A 23,421-nucleotide genomic window follows, 5' to 3' on the forward strand; every position below is an offset into this window, starting at 1 on the left:
GGAACTCACACACCTACACACAGAACATTCATAAATACATCAACTGTACGTACTCGGCAGGCATCAACAAACCGGTACTTCAAAACCCTTTGCCTATTAATGGCAAACGACATCCAAGTAAACCCAGGCCCCGTGTACAAGTACCCGTGTGGGGTGTGTCGAAAACCAGAGAGACATGATACAAGATTGCGTGGCACAGCTTTGCTGTTGATCCTAAGCGCTGCGCGGACGCCGGCAGTCGTTCGGGATAGTGCGCAACCGCGAACGCGACCGGATGTTGAAGATGAAGCGCTGTCCGCCGAGTGAGCACGTGCGCCAATTCGAGGCCGGCGCCGTCTCCACAGCGGTCAGCCGGATGGTCTGTAGTTTTAGAAGATGACAATGATTATATGGACGATATTTCTAGAAATGGAGATTATAAAACAATAAAAGAATCGCTCAGTCATGCTCGAGATTAGCCACAAGTTCCATTCTCGCTTAACACTACATTGGCTACTGTTCCTACGACGTGTAACAGTCGGAGAGCCTGGTCGGTTCAGCCCAGATTAGCTGAATCAAAAAGATTATAATATAATACTTATGAACAAAACAAATATAATAGTTATACTAAAATTCACAAACAAAGAAAGGATCGAGGTGATTAACTATGGCACCAAGTAATCAAAAAATTCACCAAATATTCATACCTAGGGGATTTAATATAGGAGGTTATAACGCCTATGATTCAGCGAGTCCGAACTGAAAAATGTATTAATTATTACTGAAACTTATCTCATTAACATGCAAATACATCTATTAATGCGGCAAAAAGAAGCAACAATATGTCGGAAATCCATACTATAGACAGCCACACCGAGTGAACATTAATGCGGGGGGGGGAATACACAATCATCGTACCGTGTCTCTTCCTACAAATAACAGTCCTGAAACATGGATCTAACATTAACTAAGGGAGCAACAGTAAACATGCCGTTCGCAGGATATCCATAAACTGACTCCACAGACGATAGGCGCGTGACATCGTAAAACATTGCATCGCTCCCCGCAACGCGACGTTTTTTTCGCCGAAACCTGTTCTACTGAACTGACCGCCCGCTCGTTGACTTGCGACCAGCGATTGACAAATGCAGAAATTTTTTCTCTCTCGATGCGAAATGCATCGGCCGGCATTTCATGTCATTCGAAAAGTCAACGGGCTCTGCAGTTAGCGCGCAGTAGGTACAGGAGTCAGCTCACGTCGTTGACGCCCCATTCATGCCAATCAACAAATAAGGCGGGGCTTATCGTGCCTATAGATATGCGAAAATGAAAGAAAAGAACTTAGCACTGTGCGCAAAACAGCGTGTTATATTCGTATTTGTGCCAAACTCTATCGTATGAAACCGTTCTAGCCTAGCAGAATGCCCTAGTTCCTGAGATCGGCGATTCCGTGTCCGATGGTATTGTACTCACAAATTTTGATCATAAAGGGGCGGCGTGGACTGTGATTGGAAGACACAAAGTGTCAATCCTCGGCGAGCGCCTCGGGATCATGGCCGCGTTTCGTCCAGTGAAGCGAAACCAAGCCGGCATTCTATGTGATGGTACATGTAAACTATGGCACCATGCCAAGTGTGTCAAAATAAACAACATTGAGTACAATCTATTATCGACTACTGATTGTGATTGGTATTGTGATCGCTGTACACTACCACCGTTCAGTGACTCCTTCTTTGACAATACGACCGACTCGATCTCCGACATAAACGAGGGGTCGATTAGCGATAATGGAACAAACGATGAAGAGAACAGATCACGAGACAAGGACATACTATTTCGTGAACTCCGAGAGACGAGAGCGAAACACAACAAGAACGTTATTATGGCGCACATAAACATAAACAGTGTCAGATACAAATACATAGCGCTACGTTGTATGATAACCTAGTTGACATTTTGACTATTCAGGAAACCAAGCTGGATGCGTCGTTTCCCAACGCCCAATTTTAGGTAGACGGATATAAATTATATATATCTGACAGGACAGGATATGGTGGTCGAATACTTATGTATATTAGATCTGACATTCCATCTCGGCAGAGGACCGAGTTACAATCTGAACACTCGGAAGATATTAGTGTAGAAGTAAAGTTAGGCAAAGCTAAATGGCTGGTAAAGTCTGTATATAGACCGCCAAGTGAACGGGGAAATGCTTATATTTCAGAGTGTTATACAGATTTGGACGAAGCATATATTCACTATGAGAATGTTGTCATTATAGGCGATCTGAACTTTGACCTGTGTGATGCAACAAAGGGGAAACCCATGTCTGATATATGTGATACATTCGATATGCATAATATTGTAGACAAACCAACATGTTTCAGGACTGTAACCCCTCATTGGTCGACATTGTGACAAACAGACCAGAGAAGCTGTACTGTACCAAGTCTTTCGACACTAGACTGAGTGATTGGCATCACCTTTTGTATACAGTATTTAGAGGGAATGTACAGGGTTTTAAAAAGGAAGAGCTAGTGTACAGAAGTTTCAAAGCAACTGACGAGAAACTTCTAAAACAAGAACTAAGCGAAGTACCATTTCACGTGGCCTACGTCTTTGATGACATTGATGACGTATACTGGGCACATGAACTGATGCTTGGTGAAGTCATAGACAAACACATACCATTCAAACAGAAAACTCAGAGAAAAAGTAAAGCACCATTTATGAATGGCGAACTTCGTAAAGCGATAAATCACAAAAAGGCGCTTTATAGGAACCACCAAAGATGCAAATCAAGGCAGAACTGGGAAGCATATAGAAAACAGACAAACAAAGTAAACAGGTTGAAGAAGCAAGCAATACTACTATATTTTGCCAAACGATGCGGTGGTGGCACAAAATCGAATGATTTCTGGTCCACCATACGCCCTTTTCTCTCTGAGAAGGGGAATACTAAACAGAACCAAATTCACCTGAGACACAACAATGAAACCGTCTCAGACCAAAACGAGGTATGCAATCTTTTTAATGAGTACTTCGTTAATGTTGCCTCGAAAATTGGAGAAAACTGTAAATGTACGGTAGACACAGAACATCCAAGTATAAAGGCTATTCGGAAAAATATACCACCTCCTGACACCCCGTTCAACTTCCAGGAAATTTTTGAACGGGATGTCAGAAAATATCTTGACAAAATAGGCAAGAAAAAAGCAACGGGGATTGACAAAGTATCACCAAAGATAATTAATATGGTCAAGCTAGGATGAAGTAATTTCCCCAATAACAAGAATTTTAAACCTAACACTAAAACGGGGAGCATTTCCTGATAGACTGAAGTTGGCAAGGGTCACTACGTTATACAAAAAAAAGACCCGCTAGATAGACAATACTATCGTCCGGTGAGTGTTCTACCAGCGATATCCAAAATTTTTGAAAGGGCCATATCTGAGCAGATGGCTGTATTTTTTAAAGACATTTTCAATCCAATGCTGTCTGCTTTTCGACCTGGGTATAGTTGTCAATCAACTCTGTTGGCTCTCACCGAGGAGTGGCGGGCAGCATTGGATAGAAATGATTATGTAGCTGCTATTTTAATGGATTTATCGAAAGCGTTCGACTGTCTACCGCACGATCTGATCCTGGAAAAACTCAAAGCTTACGGTTTATCGGAAGGTGCTGTAAGACTAATGGGAAGCTATCTCTCAAACCGTGAGCAATGTGTGCAGCTCGGAAGCAGTACGAGTACTTTTCTAAATATCATAAAGGGCGTACCACAGGGTTCGATTTTGGGACCCATAATTTTTAATATTTTTATAAATAATATATTCTATTTTGTAAACAAAACACGCCTCATTAATTATGCCGATGACAACACCCTTTCATATTGCCATCCAGAGTTCGAGCAGCTAAAACAAACTCTCGAAGCTGAAAGCGTGTCACTAGTCGAATGGTTCTCCGACAACCAGATGGAAGCAAATCCAGAGAAATTCCAAGCTCTAGTGTCGGGAAACGGACATTTACGAAAAGAAACCAGTATTTTATGTAGCCAACAATAGTATACCGTGTGAGGAATCTGTCATTTTACTAGGAGTGGAAATTAGTGGAGTTGGATTATTTACTAAATTTTGACAAACATGTTGGTGAAATGTGCAAAAAGGCCTCACAGCAAATTAATGTTCTGAAGCGTATAGGGAAGTTTTTAACATTAGAAGGACGGAAGGCTGTGTATCATGCTTTTATCATGTCAAATTTAAATTTTTGTCCGTTGACATGGCACTTTTGTAAAAAAAGCAAACACAGACAAGCTGGAAAGACTCCATTGTAGGGCATTGAAATTTGTATACCAGGAACATGACAGCTCATATGAGGAGCTTTTACATAAAAATAAAACATGTTCCCTGCACCTTGGGCGTCTTCAAAACATTGCCACAGAGACTTTTAAACTTATTCACGGACAGTGCCCAGTTTATTTAAACGATTTTATCCACATGCGGAAATCTGCGTACTCCTTTAAATACAAAAATGTCTTAACCACACCAAATACCAGAACTGTGACATATGGCACAAATAGCTTTAGAACATAGGCTGCAAAGGTGTGGAACAGTCTGCCAGAAAATGCCAGACAGACTGTATGTTTTAACGAGTTTAAAATGTTTATCAAAACATGGAATGGTTTTGCATGCAAATGTGCAATGTGCAAATGATCTTTTAATCTGCAGTATGCTTTTAGTAAATTTTTGCAGATATCAACGATCTGTAACTGTTGCTATAAATTGTAAATATCCATGTATTATACCTAAAATTTATTCATGTACTCGAATGGCTGTATAGTATGCATGTTTTAAAATTGTTATGTACTGTTTTATTTATTGGTCTACCTATGTTAGTTGGTCGGTCTTAAAAGCTCATCAGGGCTTATGTTTTCTCGTTGTAAACATACCGCGACTATGAATAAAGATTACTTGACTTGACTTGACTTGTACTCACCAGTGAATTTTACACCGGTATAATACACTGGTGACCAGTTCCACAGTATAGACTAAATTTTAGTGTGAAAACAATTGTTTTCTAATCCTTTCTAAGAATTTTCTAAACTAGAAGAAAACACTCGGGAAGTGCGAATCCTCTCTACACGCGATCACTACACCTGTGATATTTTATAGGCTGAGGTTACTACTTCTAATGGATGACGTTGACCTTGGTAAAATATCACTTAAAATGAATACTTGTTAAAGCGCTGTGGCGTGAGACGTAATCATCCCCCAGTTCACACATTGTGCGGATGCTATTCTACTGTACAGCGCAGTGAAATAAATCGATATCCTGCGGACGAAGTGTAGCTCTATAGAGATCAGTGTTCGAAATATACGTTTAAGTTAAATGACCCTATGACCCTCACTCAGAATAAATAAGGTTCTACCGCTCCATAAGATGCACCTGTGGATCAAACTTAAAGTTTTTACCGGTTGCAAAGATATCGAGTGAACAGACACACACGCACGCACGCACGCACGCACGCACGCACACACACACACACACACACACACACACAAACAAACAACAAACAAGCCAAAAACAATACCCTCCGCTACACTTCGTGTGGAGGATAAAAATAGGGTCATATCTCTCCTCGTGTAATTGCCCATATACATCATATATTTAATTCGTGATTATTATTATTTCAGGAAGTAGAAATGATTAACAATGTCCAGGATCTTTTGAATAACACTATTCAGGAAACCAACATTCAAATAAGGTTAGTTCTGATTTGTTAAATATACTTATTAATGCTAGAATGTCTTAATTGTAGTTATTGTCACAAATTTACAGTCATTTCATGATGATCAACATTGAAGAATGTAAATGAATGGTAACTTAATTGACCTGCCTCTAAGTGAGGTAACCACGCCGCCCTTGGATATTGTTTCTGTGTTGGCTAAATGTAGGATATGCTATCTATAACCCAATCAAGTTAATAACCTTACTGCCAATTTTATTTTAGTTCGTCTAATTTCACTGCTGGTCAGTAATAAAACCTCTATTGTAAATGATCTGCATTTATTAGCAATTGTTGACAGTGCGAATTGCAACAGCTGAAGTGGGGGTTGACATTTCTGCACATATTTGCACGCATGTTGGCCCGTATGCATGCTTGTCTCATCACTCATGTTAGAACATAGCAAACACACATTTCTTTACAAAACTTGCTATATTAATGTCATGTGGCACAACATGTAAACTCAGACAGAATCTTTAGTTTGGTTGTTTTAAACAACATTAAGATGTCTGGTATGTAAGATAACGTGCAGTGATATTGGTCTAAGTAATATGAATTGGGTGGTGAAGTTATACATATTGTAGTCGCTGGACTAGTGGTGCCCCCGGACGGCCCGTCCTTTCACCGCAGGTGTCAGTTCAAATTTGCAGCGGCACGCTCCCCCTATTGGCCATTAAATACAAAACAGGGAATTACATTATGGGAATTCACTGGGAATTCGCTTAGTCTGAATTCGTGGGCAACAGTGACTGACTTGACACAGCGTTTGCTGCGTAAGCATGTGGTGCATACGAACATCGTTGAAAATTGTTGGCATCTGGAAGCGCACGAAAAACTATAATAAACCTGAAATAACCCTAATTACCTCAATGACTACGCCTACGCGCATGCCACTCACGCGATGTTTACTCGGTGACGATGCCCTCGCAAATCCCATTGGTTGATACAAATCACGTGCCTCAAACTCCTCAATGACGCCCAGTGTATCAAGGCACATCCATAACACAAAACCCCAATGCCTCGATAGCTGAACGCATAGAGCAGAGACGACACTGCTGAAATGTCGTTGGATCGAATCCCGTCTGTTTTTTAATTATTTTCTTGTTTTCTGTATTTTTCTGTTTATCCATATTACGGTTGTAGCAAGCAGATGCGTGATATTGTTCGATACAAGCGCACGCACGCACGTGTACGTACGCACGCACGCACGCACGCACGTGTACGTGCACACACACACTCATGCACGCACGCACGCACGTCTACGTGCACATGCATGCACGCACGCACGCACGTGTACCTACACACACACGAACGTACGCACGCACACATGCACACACGTGTACCTGCACACGCACGCACGCACGCACAAACGTGTACCTTCACACGCGCGCACGCACAGCACGTGTACGTGCACACACGCGACGCACGCACGCATGCACGCACGTGTAAGTTCACACCGCACGCACGCACGCCACATGTACGTACGCACGTGTACGTGCACACGCACGCACACACTCATGCACGCACGTGTACGTGCGCACGCACGTATACATGCACATGCACACGCGCGCACGCACGCACGCACGCACGCACGCACGCACGTGTACGTGCACACACACGGACGCACGCACGCACGTGTACGTGCACACACACGGACGCACGCACGCACGTGTACGCGCACACTCATGGGATTTGGAGCTATACAGGCACAGCTGTAATATTTTGCCGTTTCGCGTGATTGACGGAGCAGTTCTTCAGTGATTTCATGCAATAGCGATGTTCATGTGTAGCGAATTCGACCCGCTGTACAACATACACTATAGCTAACATGCGTCAGCATTACTTCAACCTTGAGGACGTACGGCTTCGTAGCCACGTGGGCTAGCAGCGGATTGGAAAGGAAAGCCTTTCTGCACCACTTGACCTATAGTTTAATTGGACTGGACACCTGCAGGTCACACGTGGGGTCACATGACTGTAACCACGTGGTGTCCCACGGCTGTATATAAGCTGCGGCGTCCAGCTCCAAAGCAACACAGCTCAGTCAGGGAAGCTCGCACCCTCCCACTGCTCTCTAGCTGCTGCGGCTGTCCGCCCTGCTAGCTGACCATGTAGGGTGTAGCGGAGCTCGGTCAGAAGTCTACGCAAGGATACACAGCTCAGGACGATGATCACGCCGCTTGCTGCCCCCTTCCTGACGCAAAGGATACACAGCGCGGAGCCAGCTCGGCTCAGTCAGGGAAGCTCGCACCCTCTCACTGCTCGCGCACGCACGCACGTGTAAGTTCGCACGCACGCATGCACGCACGTGTACGTCCGCACGCACGCACGCACGCACGCAGCACGCACGTGTACGTGCACTACATAAACAGCGCTTTCTATCAGAACATGTGGTCATTCATCTGTAAATGTCAAGCAGCACGCTTTGCTTCTGCAACCACAACACATAACAAATACACGTGACCTGATCTATGACGTCACGTGAAACATCGCTATTAGGCCTGCGCGATGGTGTGTGCATATGTTTGCTAGTGAATTAGACCCGCTAAAATTCGAGACTGTTCGCTGGCAGCAATTGATCAGTGCTGCCGGCCTTTCGATTTGGCGCACGGATCAAAAGCTGCCAGCGCGTGATACTTTCGTAGGACGTTCCCGCGTTTGCGTGCGCCTTGCCGCGGAACTGCGCGCAAGATTCGCGCTTAGCGGGCAGGATCAACACCTCTCAGGCGACGCTTCTCTGGTATCCGGTCTCTCATCTGGATAAGTTCTGCTGCCAGACAACTGTGCGCTATAGCTGTGTGCTATGTGCGCCGTGAAATGGGTGCACAATTGTAGTGTAATTGTGTGTAAGAACAGGAATAAAATTAGAATAGAGGGATGTAGTTCACAACTGCCACTTCACCGTATATTATTTACTCACTAAAAGCACGTACAAATCACACAGGGTAAAAATAAAGGTTGCGCGCTACACAGTAAATTTAGAAACAGACGAGAGTGAGAGCGAGAGCCTCGTGTCTCTCGTGTGGGCTGTTTTATACCCCCTCTTGCAAGATGAGCCGCGATGCCACTACCAAATATGCTTCTACCAATCACTGCTGGCTACAGGGAAGGCATAGGGTCCGTTGTTAGCGCCTATGGACAGTTCTATGGTGATAACGGAATGAATGGCCATTGGCGAGTCGGGGTGGAGATACTTTACGCCCCGTCGGCCACGTGGATGGCTGACGGGGTATGACGTAGGGCTGATGGCACATTGCGGCAATTTAATAATAGAGGCGTTATAGAGATAGCTTTAGATGTGTAATGTGTGGGGTTAAGATGCTACGGCACGAAAGTCGACCAGCGCTAATGGGCAGTAATGTACGTGGTTATAGTGTCCAGTTTGCAATAAAGCTATAGCGCAAACTACATGTGGCTAGTGTGCAGCGCGAAACTAAACCGTGTGAAAACCAACGGTGTGTGTGCAGTTGCACCCCGGTTGTCTATTAGCAGCTGTTTGTGTGTCCAGCAGTCCGGAGATAGATCGTTGCTTCTAGCCAGCTGGTATGGTGTAAAATTAGCAATATACTTCTACATAACACAAGGCATCTGTTATTGTAGGCTGACCAGGTTCCACGACTATTTCGCATCATACGAGCCTGACACCCTTCGATACGAAAAACCTTGTAGCTTGAAAAAAAAATTCAGAATTCAGAATTTCACAATTAGGACAATCATATTACCAGCTTTGGCCTAACTTGTTACATGTTGCAATTGTATTCTCACAAATGGCGCACTTCTTAACTGGTATTTGCCTCTGTATTCATGTTATAATCAGACAATTTGGAAAACAGTTACATACAAATACATTTTGAACGTTAAGAAACTATAGTTTCATTACTGTGCAGTGACTATACTGTAATGATATCTTACTTGTCTGGCGATGGTGCAGGAAAATTGTGCAGCATTGAAACGGTAATGGCCTTGTTCGAATTTCTCCCTAATATAATCTCAAAAGTGCTTGCTTAGACGTAAATACATACTTGGTATAGCGCGCATATGGTTAATAATGATGTGGAAGTACAACGAAGCAGTAAGAGCCATCAGAAGTTGGGTATTGGTACGTTTAGCTATGTACGTACAGCACATTGTTAGCTACAAGGTTTGGTCGCTATACATCTGCTTGTGATGTTCTTGCCGTTAGTAAAAAATAAGATGGTAACTTGTGGCTACAGTTAATTGAGAATTTTCCACCAGGGATTAGTTCATTTAGTTGTCCATTGTCTATTTTTAAGCTAGGCCTACGTGTGCCTACGTGTTATTTATGCATAGATGTTAAATTGTTGACTTTGTGCCACCTCTTTACTATCCAGAATTTAAATGCTGATTGGCTAGACCTGCCCGTCAATCATTTCAGGCAGATAAGTTAATTAAATATCTCATCGTTATTCTCACGAGGCATTGTGGCATATCAAACGAAATATTAATTATGAAAAAATTGTGGATTTTTTTGCAGAAATAATCGTAGTGCTAAACAGAAGTTGGAAATGGACTGGAGCGATAAGTCTGAGGCTCTGAAAATAGATGTTGAGTCGGGAGCACTGTCGAATAGCAGCACACAGGCACGCTTCAAACCAGGAGCAACGGCTTTTCAAAACATGTTCGTGTTGTCCTTTAGAAGCCATTTGGTTTTTTTCCCACATGCTAGAAGTGTCTGCACATGTGCAACGTTTGTATTGCATTGTAGTGGTTTTCAAGGATTGTATTTTGCTAACAAAGAAATTCTAGCTAATTACATAGTGATGTATGTAATACCTAGAAGAGCTCAGAGTAATATAAGCATAGAATAGAGATGTGTGAGAGAGCAATTCATATATGTGCGTGCACTGTAATAGCAGTATGGTGAGTCTGTACACCTAGTTGCATTCAGCACAAGTGTCTTTACCTTGCAACTGTCTCCATGCAGGCAGTCAGAGCCAGAAACGTGGAGCAGCTTCTCTCGTGACAATGTTGCCCACGCAGAACAGGAGCGACAGGCCTCTCGCCGCCTGCGCGATGTGATTGAAAACGTGCTCCGCGATATCACCCGGGACTTACTTAATCAGGCGGATCATGTCGGTGTTGTATTTAGAGAACGCATCAATGAGGTTCACACCAGTATCGTCGAACTAACTAATCAACTGCAGCAGGTATGTTGCTATATGTGTAACTAGTGATGTCACGATCATCGATTATACTCGATCATCGGTTGAACAGTGGCTCGAACCAAGCGCTTAGTGATGTCACGATCATCGATTATACTCGATCATCGGTTGAACAGTGGCTCGAACCAAGCGCTTGGTTATGAAAATCCATAATCGATTTAATCGGAATAATAAAAAAAAAAAACTTTGAAAAGTGATGAGAATCAGTACATGTATTATACACACAGTAGTAAACAGTGCAAAACAAGCAGTAAACAGGGCTAAACAAGCACATACATGCACACACGTACATGCACACGACGTTACGCACACGCAGGCATTCAACACCCCGAGTAACCGATTGTAACCGATCATCGGTTACTTGGGTCCAACCGATGATCGATTACGAAATTACAACCGATTGACAACACTATGTGTAACTATAAATTTAGTAAAACCGTGAATATATTCATTATATGCCCCATTATACACGTGCTGAAATAGACAGTAGTGAAAACACTGTGGGAACTACATAGATTGTATGCCATCAAGACAATGACACAAGCCATAGTAATGTAAGTAGTGGTAAAGATGGATTCTAAGTGATTGAATCAATAAAGCCCCAATAAGGGGAGTGCATTGAGCATCCAGATGCAACAACAACTTTCCAGGTTCTCACGGAGACTGTAAGACAAGAGAAGAACATCCAGGAGTTGACGCAAGCGATTAAGGACAAGGAGGCACCCATGAAGGTTGCGCAAACACGACTATATAACCGGACTCGACGACCTGGCATGGACAATTGCCGCGATTTAGCCCACTATAGGTAGCGAGCATGACCATAGTGTAAAATGCACTTAATTGCAAACTTAGTACGTGATGACTGTCCAATTAAGGCATTAAATTTAGATTTTTTGCCATGGACCAGACCGATAATAGCAGATTTTTATCAGTACTCACAAAACTTTACCAATTTTGAGCAATTTTGGCTGCTGTTTCAACCAGGAAGAGCTTAACTAAGAATTGGAATAATAGTAAATGAAGACATACTTAGCCCTTGCTTAATTTTTTCATATGATTATTTTACCTTTTGTGTTTAAAAAAAACACTGCATTGAATATTAGTTGAAAATGGAAAATCTGTTTCATGAAACTCGACTGTTGACCATATATCATTTAACAGTACTTTATTCTGGTCATGGATCAGAATGTTCTACTCACTTCTTTAAATTCATCGATATCATCATCAGAATGAGATTTTGAATCCATTTTCTCATCAACTGATATTTGATCAAGATCATTATGGTAGTACTGGACCTTTCACAGCTTCCTATCAGGCTGAAGCAATTTTCTGCTTCTAGCACCATCTTTCTGACAGAAACCAAATGCAGCTCCTGCATTATATTTTAGTACACATCCAGTAGCTATGGCTGAGAGGGTCTATGTCCCCCAGGGTACTGCCGGAACATACCCTGGGTATGGTCCGGTATACCGGAACGTACCCTGGTACTATCTAATATGCCGGACCGTACCTCGCCTACTCCACTAACGAGTCTATAGGGAGTCGCCTCTACCTACTCCCTAACCCTAACCCTAACGCTAACCATATCAGATAGTTACCAGGGTACGTTCCGGCAGTACCCTGGAGGACATAGACCCTATGAGCTCCAGCATGAATTATTTTTATCATAAGATTGTTTCTTGTACCAGAGTGCATCATTTTTCATAGGTTAGTGTGCACAACCTTCTAGAGGCCTAACCCCCTCTCAACAATTGTGCTATCAACTTGCAGTGACAAGGAGTTGGTGAGGTTTTACGGTTGGAATTTTTTTCACGACATCTGCCAAATGTGGAAAATATTCAGCCTTGCTCCTTTAATTACCAATCGTTTATTAGTTGAATTATAATGGACAGTTGCTTTAGATCAATGGATTTTGAGTAAGGGACATTCTCGCTGAATCCACCACTGACACTCCTGCTGTTGTAATGTGATTATGAAGGTGTCTCGGAGAATAGATGCATCTAACACACCATAGCCATCCATCAATGTACTCAAGAATGAGAATTTTCGTCAGATTTGTGGATTTCCAAGTATTTTCACTTGCGGGAGCCATTTTTGGAGATCATTATAAATTCACAGAGAAAATTTGTACCGATTGTAGACAATTTGTTCAACAATGTAACTGTGCATAACCCCAGAATAGTGGGTAAACACTGGTTTCCATCCCTCAAACCGCCCTCGGTCGTTTCCTGTGTGCAGGTTAAACTATGGTTAAACTCCGTTTAATATTGACTGTATTATATTTTAAAATGGCGCCTTACATTTAGAATGGCCACAAATTTTGCACGGTGGATATATGTTTCCATGCCACCGACGATTTTCGTGATGTCAGTGTACGTCAGTGTGACGTCAGTGGCTAGCCACCACCATAGACCAATCACGGACGCCCATCCATGTATGCATATAGGGCACATCCATAATACATCATTCGAGCAAACCAAAATAGCGCAGCGCGTATGGCGCCGGAAGTTTCTTCTTGAGGTGGTGGGTTCGAATCCCATCTGTTTATTATTTTTATTTTTCTATTTTTCTATCTTTATCCATTTAACTATTTTGTGTTAGTGTTAGTGTTAGTATTAGTGTTAATTAAATTTAATTAGGGTTAGGGTTAGGGTTAGGGTTAGGGTTAGGGTTAAGGTTTTTGCATCAGGTTATGTGCGTGACGTAGCCATCAGCAGCTAGGCTGTATGCATTCAACTTTACTTCGGAGATAGCCGAGTTCGTGCGTGACGTACACTGACGTCACGCGAACATTCGATGGCATGGAAACATATATCCACCCAAATTTTGCACAGGGGAGAGATATAGTGATCCGCTAGAGGGCGCGTTAAGCGCTAACAAAAACGGCTCTGATTGGCTAATTTTGTCTTTTATTTATTTTATTGTTTGTTATTTTTGGCTAATTTTGTTTTATTTTAGAATTAGGGATAGGGTTAGGATTAGGGTTAGGATTAGGGTTAGGATTAGGGTTAGGGTTAACTGATTTCTATATCCACAACTTATTTCTATATTCACTATCTCTCCCCTGAGACCTACTAAATGGCCACCATTACACGTACGTTATCTATTCGATTCGAAACGGTGAACAGAGAGCTTGGAATACGTCTTTTACGGGCAAGGGCGGTGTGGGTGATGGAAACAATATGGATATGGCCCAGTCATATGTATTTAATACAAAAGTGCAATACATGCAAACCACACCAAAGATGAATACGGCATCTAAGAACTCAAAACATTATTTTAAAATATAATACAGTTATATATAACGGAGTTTAACCTGCAAACCGGAAACGACCGATGGCAGTTTGAGGGATGGAAACAAGTGTTTATACCAGAATAGTGACGCAGATGGGGTCGTTGTCGTATCAGGTACTACAGATATGTACCCGAGGTAGTTTTAGGTTGTTTAGTATTATGTTTATATTTTTATATGAGGTATGTTTAGGGTTAGGGTACACTTCTGTAGTACAAGTCTGGTACACTTTGTGTATACATATATATGTACCTCGGGTACATATCTGTAGTACCTGATACGACAACGACCCCTTGAGCAATAGTGACTGAGCATGTGCTGCCACCTGGTAATTGAAATTATTGTCTTGCACTTTATAAACCAGGTGCCATGTTAAATGCAGATCATAAGCAACAAGTTGGGCACATTGTGCACGTTTGGGTATAATTGTGAAACTTTGCAGATCTATGTGTACTACATGAGTTGCATAAGATTTTCTAATATACTGTAGTGCCTATTGAAATGTTTTGACTGGTGCCCTCTGGCGGCTGAGCAAGTATGACATATGCCATTCTTCAGGGTTTGTCTATAAATTCCACAAAACTTATACACTTAGGTCTAAAAATAGCTCAAATGACTCACGTGTATTTATACTGATATTATACGTCTATCATCGCGCTTATCACTCTTCACGTAGGGTAACCAATGACGACACAGTTTTTGGCTGCGCATTAAACACATTAAAGGCTGCACATTTTATTGGAATCACTCATTAATCCTGTAATCATAGTCAGCTCAGTTTGAAATCAAATAGCTAATTGCTGCCACAGTTAGTGAAACCACTATGGACGTTTTCCTGCTTTATTATTAACTATGTGAATTGAATTTTGGACCAAGATCTGACAAATAATAAGAAACCTGTCAATCATACTGTGTGATTCTAATGTCATGTCTGCTGCAGAACCATGGGAGAGGTATCAAGCATCAGTGAATCAATCAGTGCCCTTGTGGAAAAGCTGCACAGTGTCGAGGAATCGCTCCGGCGGCTCACGCAGATGCGCATGGTACTGGAGAAGGAGATTGTGGCCAAGCAAAACAGTTGGTTCATCGACGGCGAAAAATGTCTCTCAATACGTCAGCACTTTCCATCAGCTGACAGACTAATGGGCTTTAACTAGATGATTGAGCACTCTGGGAAAGCATGTTAGCATATTTATAGCCATGCATGAAGAAGATGAAAATGGTTGAGAATTTGTAGCATAGTGATTGGTGTTAGGATCTGTATGGAGTGGAGACGTGGCTTAAAATACCGCTTGAGGAAAAATTCTGGGGTATGGATTAGATCGACTAACTGACAGGCTGCTGCACGTCAATCATACCCCGTACAAACTACAAATTTGATATGGCATCGAACTGGTGCGCGCCAGACGCGCATAAAATTTTTGCAGTGTGTACACGCTATCCCGCTCCAAATACGCGTTGGCCCGCACCAATTTGGCCCCGCAAATTAAGGAGGGCCAGGCCCGCTTTGAACGTGTCTGTATGCAATGTGGGGCCAGGCGCGCTTCAGATTTCACAATACGCATGCGCATGGCCTTATTTAGGTCACATAAAAGTACCATAGCTGTCTGTCGAGTGACGTAACAGGCTAAATTGTGCATGCACAGTCAATCCGTGCCAACTTAGCCCACTTCGGTATTTTGTGTCTGTAGGCCGTACGCTACGATTGGGCGCGCACCAGTTTGATACCATATCAATTTTGCAGTCTGTACGGGGTATCAGACTGATGATAGGTAAGTTTGGGGGATTATGTGTGGATGAAGATGGGATGTGTGAGAGGGGTGGGTTAGGTGGGAATGACTATGAGGAAGATAAAAATGTGAATATCTTCATGACTTGTCTGATCATTAGGTCTCGTCACAATTGTCTTATTGGGATTATACTGTTTGTATTGCTGTTGCGGAAGTTGTTACAGACAGGTGACAGGTGAACTTTTGTTGTAATAATGTTCCTGCCATTCCATATTGTCGGTTGTCCTAGTACACGCGTTGTTTACATGCATTATATTGTTTGAGTTCTTTGGAGTGTGTAATTGTCTTTTCAGCATGTCATTTATCATCATTATTGCTGCTCAGCATCATATTTCAATTATAGTCTTATTATGCAATAATCTATGCAGATCTAACTTAATTCTCACGTACATGCATCTCACATGTGCAGATTCAATGATTGGTAATGCCGGTGCTCCCGTCATTTTTGCCAAGCAAACGTTTCCTTTTATAATGCGTTTACCTTCAAAAATAGGCGTGATATTTTGCAACAAATTGTCAGAAACATGGGAAATTGTATCTACTCTGTTTCATGAACCATTTTCGAGAGTAGGTCCCCCGAACTCCGTCACAAGCCTCACAACCTCGTTGTTTGCAGCCCCCTCTTTAAATCGTGGATCTGCCCATGTCTCCTACATACCTACTTAAATTTCTTAACGGTGAGTTGTTGATCGGACAGAGAGTTGATGTGTTACTGGGCTAGATAGAAGTTTCCTTGAAGTTTATTGTAACTGTCCGGCTACGTTGTCTGCCGTTGAGTGTTGTGGATTTAAAACTGTTTCAGCAAGAAATACGCACACATAGTCTTATTTACATTTGTTCTTTATTCTCTACTGTACATGGCTGTGGTTGTGTGGTTTTAACTGAAATTACAAAGAAAAATACGCCAAGCGTTAAACATTACGCTATACCAAGTGTTACATGCGTAGCAAACAAACCGTTATAATAATTTACCACAAACTAAAGTATTAACTATTATATGTGTTACTTACATCGCTGAGATGTCTGGGTGTCTATGGAAATATCGTTGTCTTAATAAAGAACATGTCGAGCACACTGATACGTGATTTGCGGTTGTCGCGTGTACCTGCCTGACTGGCTTCTGGCAAGTGCTTAACGCGCATGCTCGTAAGCCACTCGCTACGCGTCTTCAACAAACTACACTATTTAGTGGCAGCACCATACAGTTGCAATGAATTTATAATAAACTAAATTCGGCCGTAACATTCACATATTGCATGGTTATTTCGTCATCATTATCCATGCTGTATATTTGGTTAAATACATGCACCAGTAGGTACAGTCTATAAACAACATCGTTTATATGTAGTCAGCTCCAATGACTGTAATTGAAGCACATGTCTCGTTTATAATGGCATTCAGAATTATTATGTCTATTTGCTATTCAGATAAACAAAGATTGATATATGCATATATGCCATAATACATTTCAAAATATGTGTTAAAAGTCATCTTGCAATTAAAATATATCATGGTTATAACAACTTTATTGCGCTGTTTGCGAATTCTTGTTATCCCAAAAATTGTGTGACACAAATAAATTCAGTGCCTTTTTGAAATGACAAAATCATGTTTAAATATTGGCGTTTTTATGTCCGCTTTTACACGGGCTTTCAGAGGAAAATACACATGAGAGACAACAAACACGAGCTGCCATTAAAAGTGTAGTGTAGGTAAAAGCGAGTCTCACTTCTGGTTGATATCGATTACATCTGAGTAACAGATTATACAGTAATGCTGATCAAGTATTATTAACATCCCTTTTCTTTTAAAAGAAACTTTAAGACTAGTGTTTACTTAGACTAAATTTAAATAGCTAAATATATGAGGATGTCAAAGACATCTCCTAGTTAAGACTAGGTATTAATCTGTGTTACCATCACTTAATAATACTTATCTGTGTTACCATCACTTAATAATACTTATCTGTGTTACCGTCACAGAATAAACTTCACTTAATGTCTTAACAAACATCTTTGACAAGATGTTTGTACAGTCTGTTTTCAGAGTCAGAGTTCTACAAAGAATCAGTCTCTTTGAGGATACACACAAGCTTTTGCGCGGGTATTGCTCTAATGAAGAGTAAATGATTATTGACAAATGAATCGAATTAATCACACGGTTTATTTAATGATGAGATGTATCTCTATGCTCAAGCTAAAATAAAATGAAATTTTAGGTGACAACACAAATTTTGATACATGGTATTTTCGATATTTCTCAATTACCACAACATTCGCCACAAGTTAAGCACAGTGTGAACCAAAAAAACGCGTCAGGATTTTTATTTAAGTTTCATATTTACCAAAAAAAGGAAGGAAACTGCCTAAAATTTAAGTCGCATGTTCGGATTGAAACTTTATGCAAATAAATCATCATAACTCATAAAAGACGGCCCTTAATATCAAACCCTGACGCATTTTTACAGCAATGTGCTACCATTAAAACGAGTGTAAAATTAAATTATTCCGAGTTGTAATGACAGAGAAATATACATTTATACATCGGCTACTGTGGCAGAAATCGAAACAGAGAAATCGTTGTCTATTTTTCACAATGATCGAGCGCCTGTGTGCAAAATGGGTAAACGTATGTGAAACATCTACCGTTAGTCCTTACTGCGACATATCCATGACTAATTGAAACCACTAACTTAGTAAAATGTTCTGTGCACCTTGAAAAATTGTGAGAAATTTAGAGGTTACCATCGCAATTTCATGCGAAACGCGGGAACGGTGCGTACTGCATGACGTCATTAAGCTACGTGTCAACTAACCTGTAACGCTATGTAACGAGATGTAAATGCTATTTTCGACTGCGCGGCAATTTCAGCTATCACTGGCAGATGACAACCGTAGAAAAATTGATGCTGGTGGCTACTGGCATAGTGAATACCTTGAAAATTCTGGTTGTATCATGTCTCTGACATCATCAGTGACGTCAGCCATGTGTCACTTACACATATACGCGGCCGATAACTAAAAGTTCTGAAAGTTCACATGCATCGTTATATGGAGAAATAAGTATGAACAGAGGTGACACCTAGTGTTAGCCATCAGATAAGAATGAATTAAAATTCGGTAAAATTTTGCATAAAAGCTCGAGTGTATCCTCAACGGAGAACTAAATGATTAAAGAAATGTTTTTAATAATTAATTAAATGTTAGTAATTTTACAGAATAATTCAGTTTTATTCCAGACGCGTGCGTCTAACGAAAGCTATGTGTACAGCAACTATACATATGAATCGTCCGTCGAAATTGTCTGCACCTGATGTCAGGGAATGATTCGCTAATGGCATGATATTCGACTATCTACTTTGCTGTTACGTGCTTCGAGTTACCGTGCATAAATCACCGCTTACTAATGTTCATTCCAAACGTAGCCAGTTCGTGCACAACATAATGTTTTCATTGATTCGCCTATTACCGTAATCACGTCAGTGTCAAATATGAGTTCTTCCTGCTGCTCGACATCGATATTTTCAAGAGCTAATAATACCTAGAGTGTACAACGGAAAAACGGGAAAATAGTGCTATTTCACGACAACATTATTCTACTTTGCCTGCGAGTCTATAATAATTTAATAGTATTGCATTAAGCAGAATTCTTTGCTCTCTAAAACAAGACCAACCCCGAGAGATGCGTCTGCGCCATTCCTGAAGATGGATACATGCTCAACGTTAGCGGTGTTGTCACCGACATAGAACTGTACGTGGCCATGCATAGCGGAACGTCGCCTGCACGCTACCAGGGTGGTCGTCCTGTTCACAGTCACCTACATGATTACAGTTACCTAATCACACTGCTATCACAGCTATTGCTGCTTGTTTATTTCGTCTCTCTTTCTGACTGTTTGTCTCTTTGCTTCTCAACGGTCTCGACACTTCTCCCCCTTTCTATATATTTCTCTCTCTCTCTCTCTCTCTCTCTCTCTCTCTCTTCTCTTTCGGATCTCTTTCTATCTCTCTCTGCTCTCTCTCTCTCTCTCTCTCTCTCTCTCTCGCTTATCTATCTATCTCATCTACTGCTATGCGATCGATCGATCGAACGATCTGCCTACCTGCATACCTAACTATCTATGCGTCTATCTATCTATCTATCTATCTATCTATCTATCTATCTATTTTTCTATCTATTTATCTATGCTATCTATCTATGTACTATTTATCTATCCTATTTATCTATCTATCTATCTATCATCTTATCATCTATCTATCTCTCTATCTATCTATCTATCTATGTAGTATGTATGTATCTACCTGCTATGCTATCTTATCACTAACTCTCTCTCTCCTCTCTCTCTCTCGAATCTCTCTCTCTCTCGTCATCTAGTCTCTCCTCTCTTCTCTCTCCTCCCTGTCTCTCTCCTCTCTCTCTCTCTCTATTCCTCTCTCTCTCTCTTCCTTCCTCCCTCTATCTCTCTCTCTTCTCTTTCTCTCTCTCCTCTCTCTTCTCGCCTCTTTTCTCAGAATGTCTTTCTCCGTCTCTTCCTCTCCCTCTCTCTCTCTTTCTCTCTCCTCTCTCTCTCTCATCATGCTCCGGCTCTTCTCTCTATATATATATATAAGTATAGATATATATATATAGAGAGAGAGAGGAGAGAGTAGGAAGGAAGAGCGAGAGAAGAGAAAGAGAGAGAGGCGAGAGTCAGAGAGGGAGGAGAGAGAGATAAGAGAGGAAAAGAGAGAGAGAGAAGATGAGAAAGAGATGAGAAGAGAGAAAGAGAGCGGCGAGAGAAAAGAGAGATTAGATAGATAGATAGATAAGATATGATAAGATTGAGATGAGATAGATTGATACGATTAGATAGATATGATAAAATTAGATAGAATACGAATAAATTAAAAAAATAAAATAAATAATAGAATGGATGGATAGAGATGAGATTAGAATAAGATAGCTAGAATTAGCTAGCTAAAGATCATAGATAGAACTCGATAGATTTGATAATAGAAGATAGATAAGATAGATAGATATATAGAATAGATAAGATCGATAGATAGATAGAAATAGATAGATAGATAGATAATAGATAGATAGATAGATAGATTAGATTAGAGATTAGATTGATAGATAGATATGATAGATAGATAGATAAATAGATAGATAAGAGCGACAGACAGACAGTCAGACAGTTTTTTATTTATCTATCTTTATGTATCTATATGTATATTATACATTTATCTGTGTTTCTCGGTCTGTCTTGCTATTTGTCTATCCTTCTATCCTTTACCTGCGGGTTTGCCTGCCGACCAGCTTGCCTATATGCATGTGTGTGCGTTTGCATGTTTGCCTGTGTGCTTGTTTGCCTGTCTGCCTGCCTGCCTGACTGCCTGAGTGTCTGCCTGCCGATTTGCAAGCCTGTCTGCCTACCCGACGCACTACGCACCCTCACACAAAGACAGACACACTGACACACGGATGCATTCCCCCCCACACACACACCTTAGTCACCCACTCAGACACAGACAGATACACACAAACACGAACGACTTGATGGTGGTCGGACCCCCCCTCACCCCCTCCCTTTAAATTCAAAGTGCACTAAAAAAATTCAACCGAATTTTTTAGGGCTAGTTTTTCTGATAAAGATTACTCTATATATATAAATTCGTATAAAATCAGAAATTGGCAAAGGAGGGGTCGCCGCGGGGCGGTCCGATCTGATAAATCTTTGCATTCTAGGACAATCAAAATTAACTGGCTCTGCTTCAGAATGCCCAAATTTTAAAAATGTTCTTGGGTTTCGGCAGCTTTTAAAACACGCAGAACAAATGAAGCAGAATTAGTGCCATTTATTTTCTCTTCCAGACCCTTTATAAAAACCTGATCGCACCTGTGTACTCGTAGACGTTACATACATACATACAACTACATACATACATACATACATACATAACATCACACGCATACATCGACATCACCAACATCCACAAATCATACATCACATACATACATACATACATACATACATACATAATACATACATACAGTACATACATACATACATACATACAATACATACATACATACATACATACATACATAACATACATACATACATACATACATACATACATACCATACATAGCATACATACATACATACATAATACATACATACAATACATACATTACATACATACATACATCATACATTACATACATACATACATACATACATACATACATACATACATACATACATACATACATACATACATACATAACATACCATACATACATACATACATACATACATACATACATAATATCATACATACATACATACATACATACATACATACATACATACGCTACTACATACTACATACATACATACATACATACGATACATACATTATCATACATAAATACAGTACATACATACATACATTACATACATAACATAATACATACAACATAACATACATCCACATACATACATATACATACATCATACATACATACATACATACATACATACATACATACATCATACATACATACAGTAACATAGCATACATACATACATACATACATACATACATCACATACATACATACCATACAAATATCAATAACATACATAAATAACAATAGATACATACATACATACATACATACATACATATACATACAACATACATACATAACATACATACATACATACATACATACCATACATACATACATACAGACATACTACATACATACATACATAACAATACATACATACATACCAACATAACATATCATACATACATACATACATACATACATTACATACAATACATACATACATACATACATACATACATCCAATAATACATTACATACATGACATATACATACATACATATCATAACATAACATACATATCATATACATACATCATGATACATACATACACACACTACACACACAAACACACAAACACAACACACACCACACACACGACACACAACACACACACAGGCACACACATACACACGACGACACACTTCACGCACGCACGCACGCACGACACACACACGCGCCGACGCACAGCACACAGCATACGTACGAGAAAGCACGCGCGCGCGCGCACAGCTGCACGCACACACCAAACCCGCAAACGCACGCACAAACACACGCACACACAGCACGCAGCGACACACATATCATCGCAACGCGAACGCACGCGAGCAAGCGCAGCACAGCACAGAAACACATCACACACACATCACACACACAACACAGGCGGACGCACACACACACACACACACACACACACACATCAGCATACAGTAGGAGAAGAAGAGCAGAGAGGATGAGGCCACTTAATACAGACGCAGGACGCCATATTTTTATAC

General features: G+C 40.9%; 1 protein-coding gene across 1 annotated transcript in view; it reads left to right on the forward strand.

Moving 5' to 3' along the window:
- Positions 1–17,554, forward strand: part of LOC106806626 (tektin-4-like) — a 41,277-nt gene extending 23,723 nt beyond the window's left edge. The window contains exons 3-7 of the mRNA XM_014808629.1: positions 5,670–5,740; positions 10,257–10,400; positions 10,707–10,929; positions 11,595–11,749; positions 15,177–17,554. Of these exons, the coding sequence (XP_014664115.1) occupies positions 5,670–5,740; positions 10,257–10,400; positions 10,707–10,929; positions 11,595–11,749; positions 15,177–15,393 (810 nt within the window). The 3' untranslated portion in view covers positions 15,394–17,554. The remainder of the gene's footprint in view (positions 1–5,669; positions 5,741–10,256; positions 10,401–10,706; positions 10,930–11,594; positions 11,750–15,176) is intronic.
- The last annotated feature ends 5,867 nt before the right edge of the window (positions 17,555–23,421 follow it).

The sequence above is a fragment of the Priapulus caudatus genome, unplaced genomic scaffold (assembly GCF_000485595.1).
Source record: "Priapulus caudatus unplaced genomic scaffold, Priapulus_caudatus-5.0.1 Scaffold170, whole genome shotgun sequence".
NCBI lineage: Eukaryota > Metazoa > Priapulida > Priapulimorpha > Priapulimorphida > Priapulidae > Priapulus > Priapulus caudatus.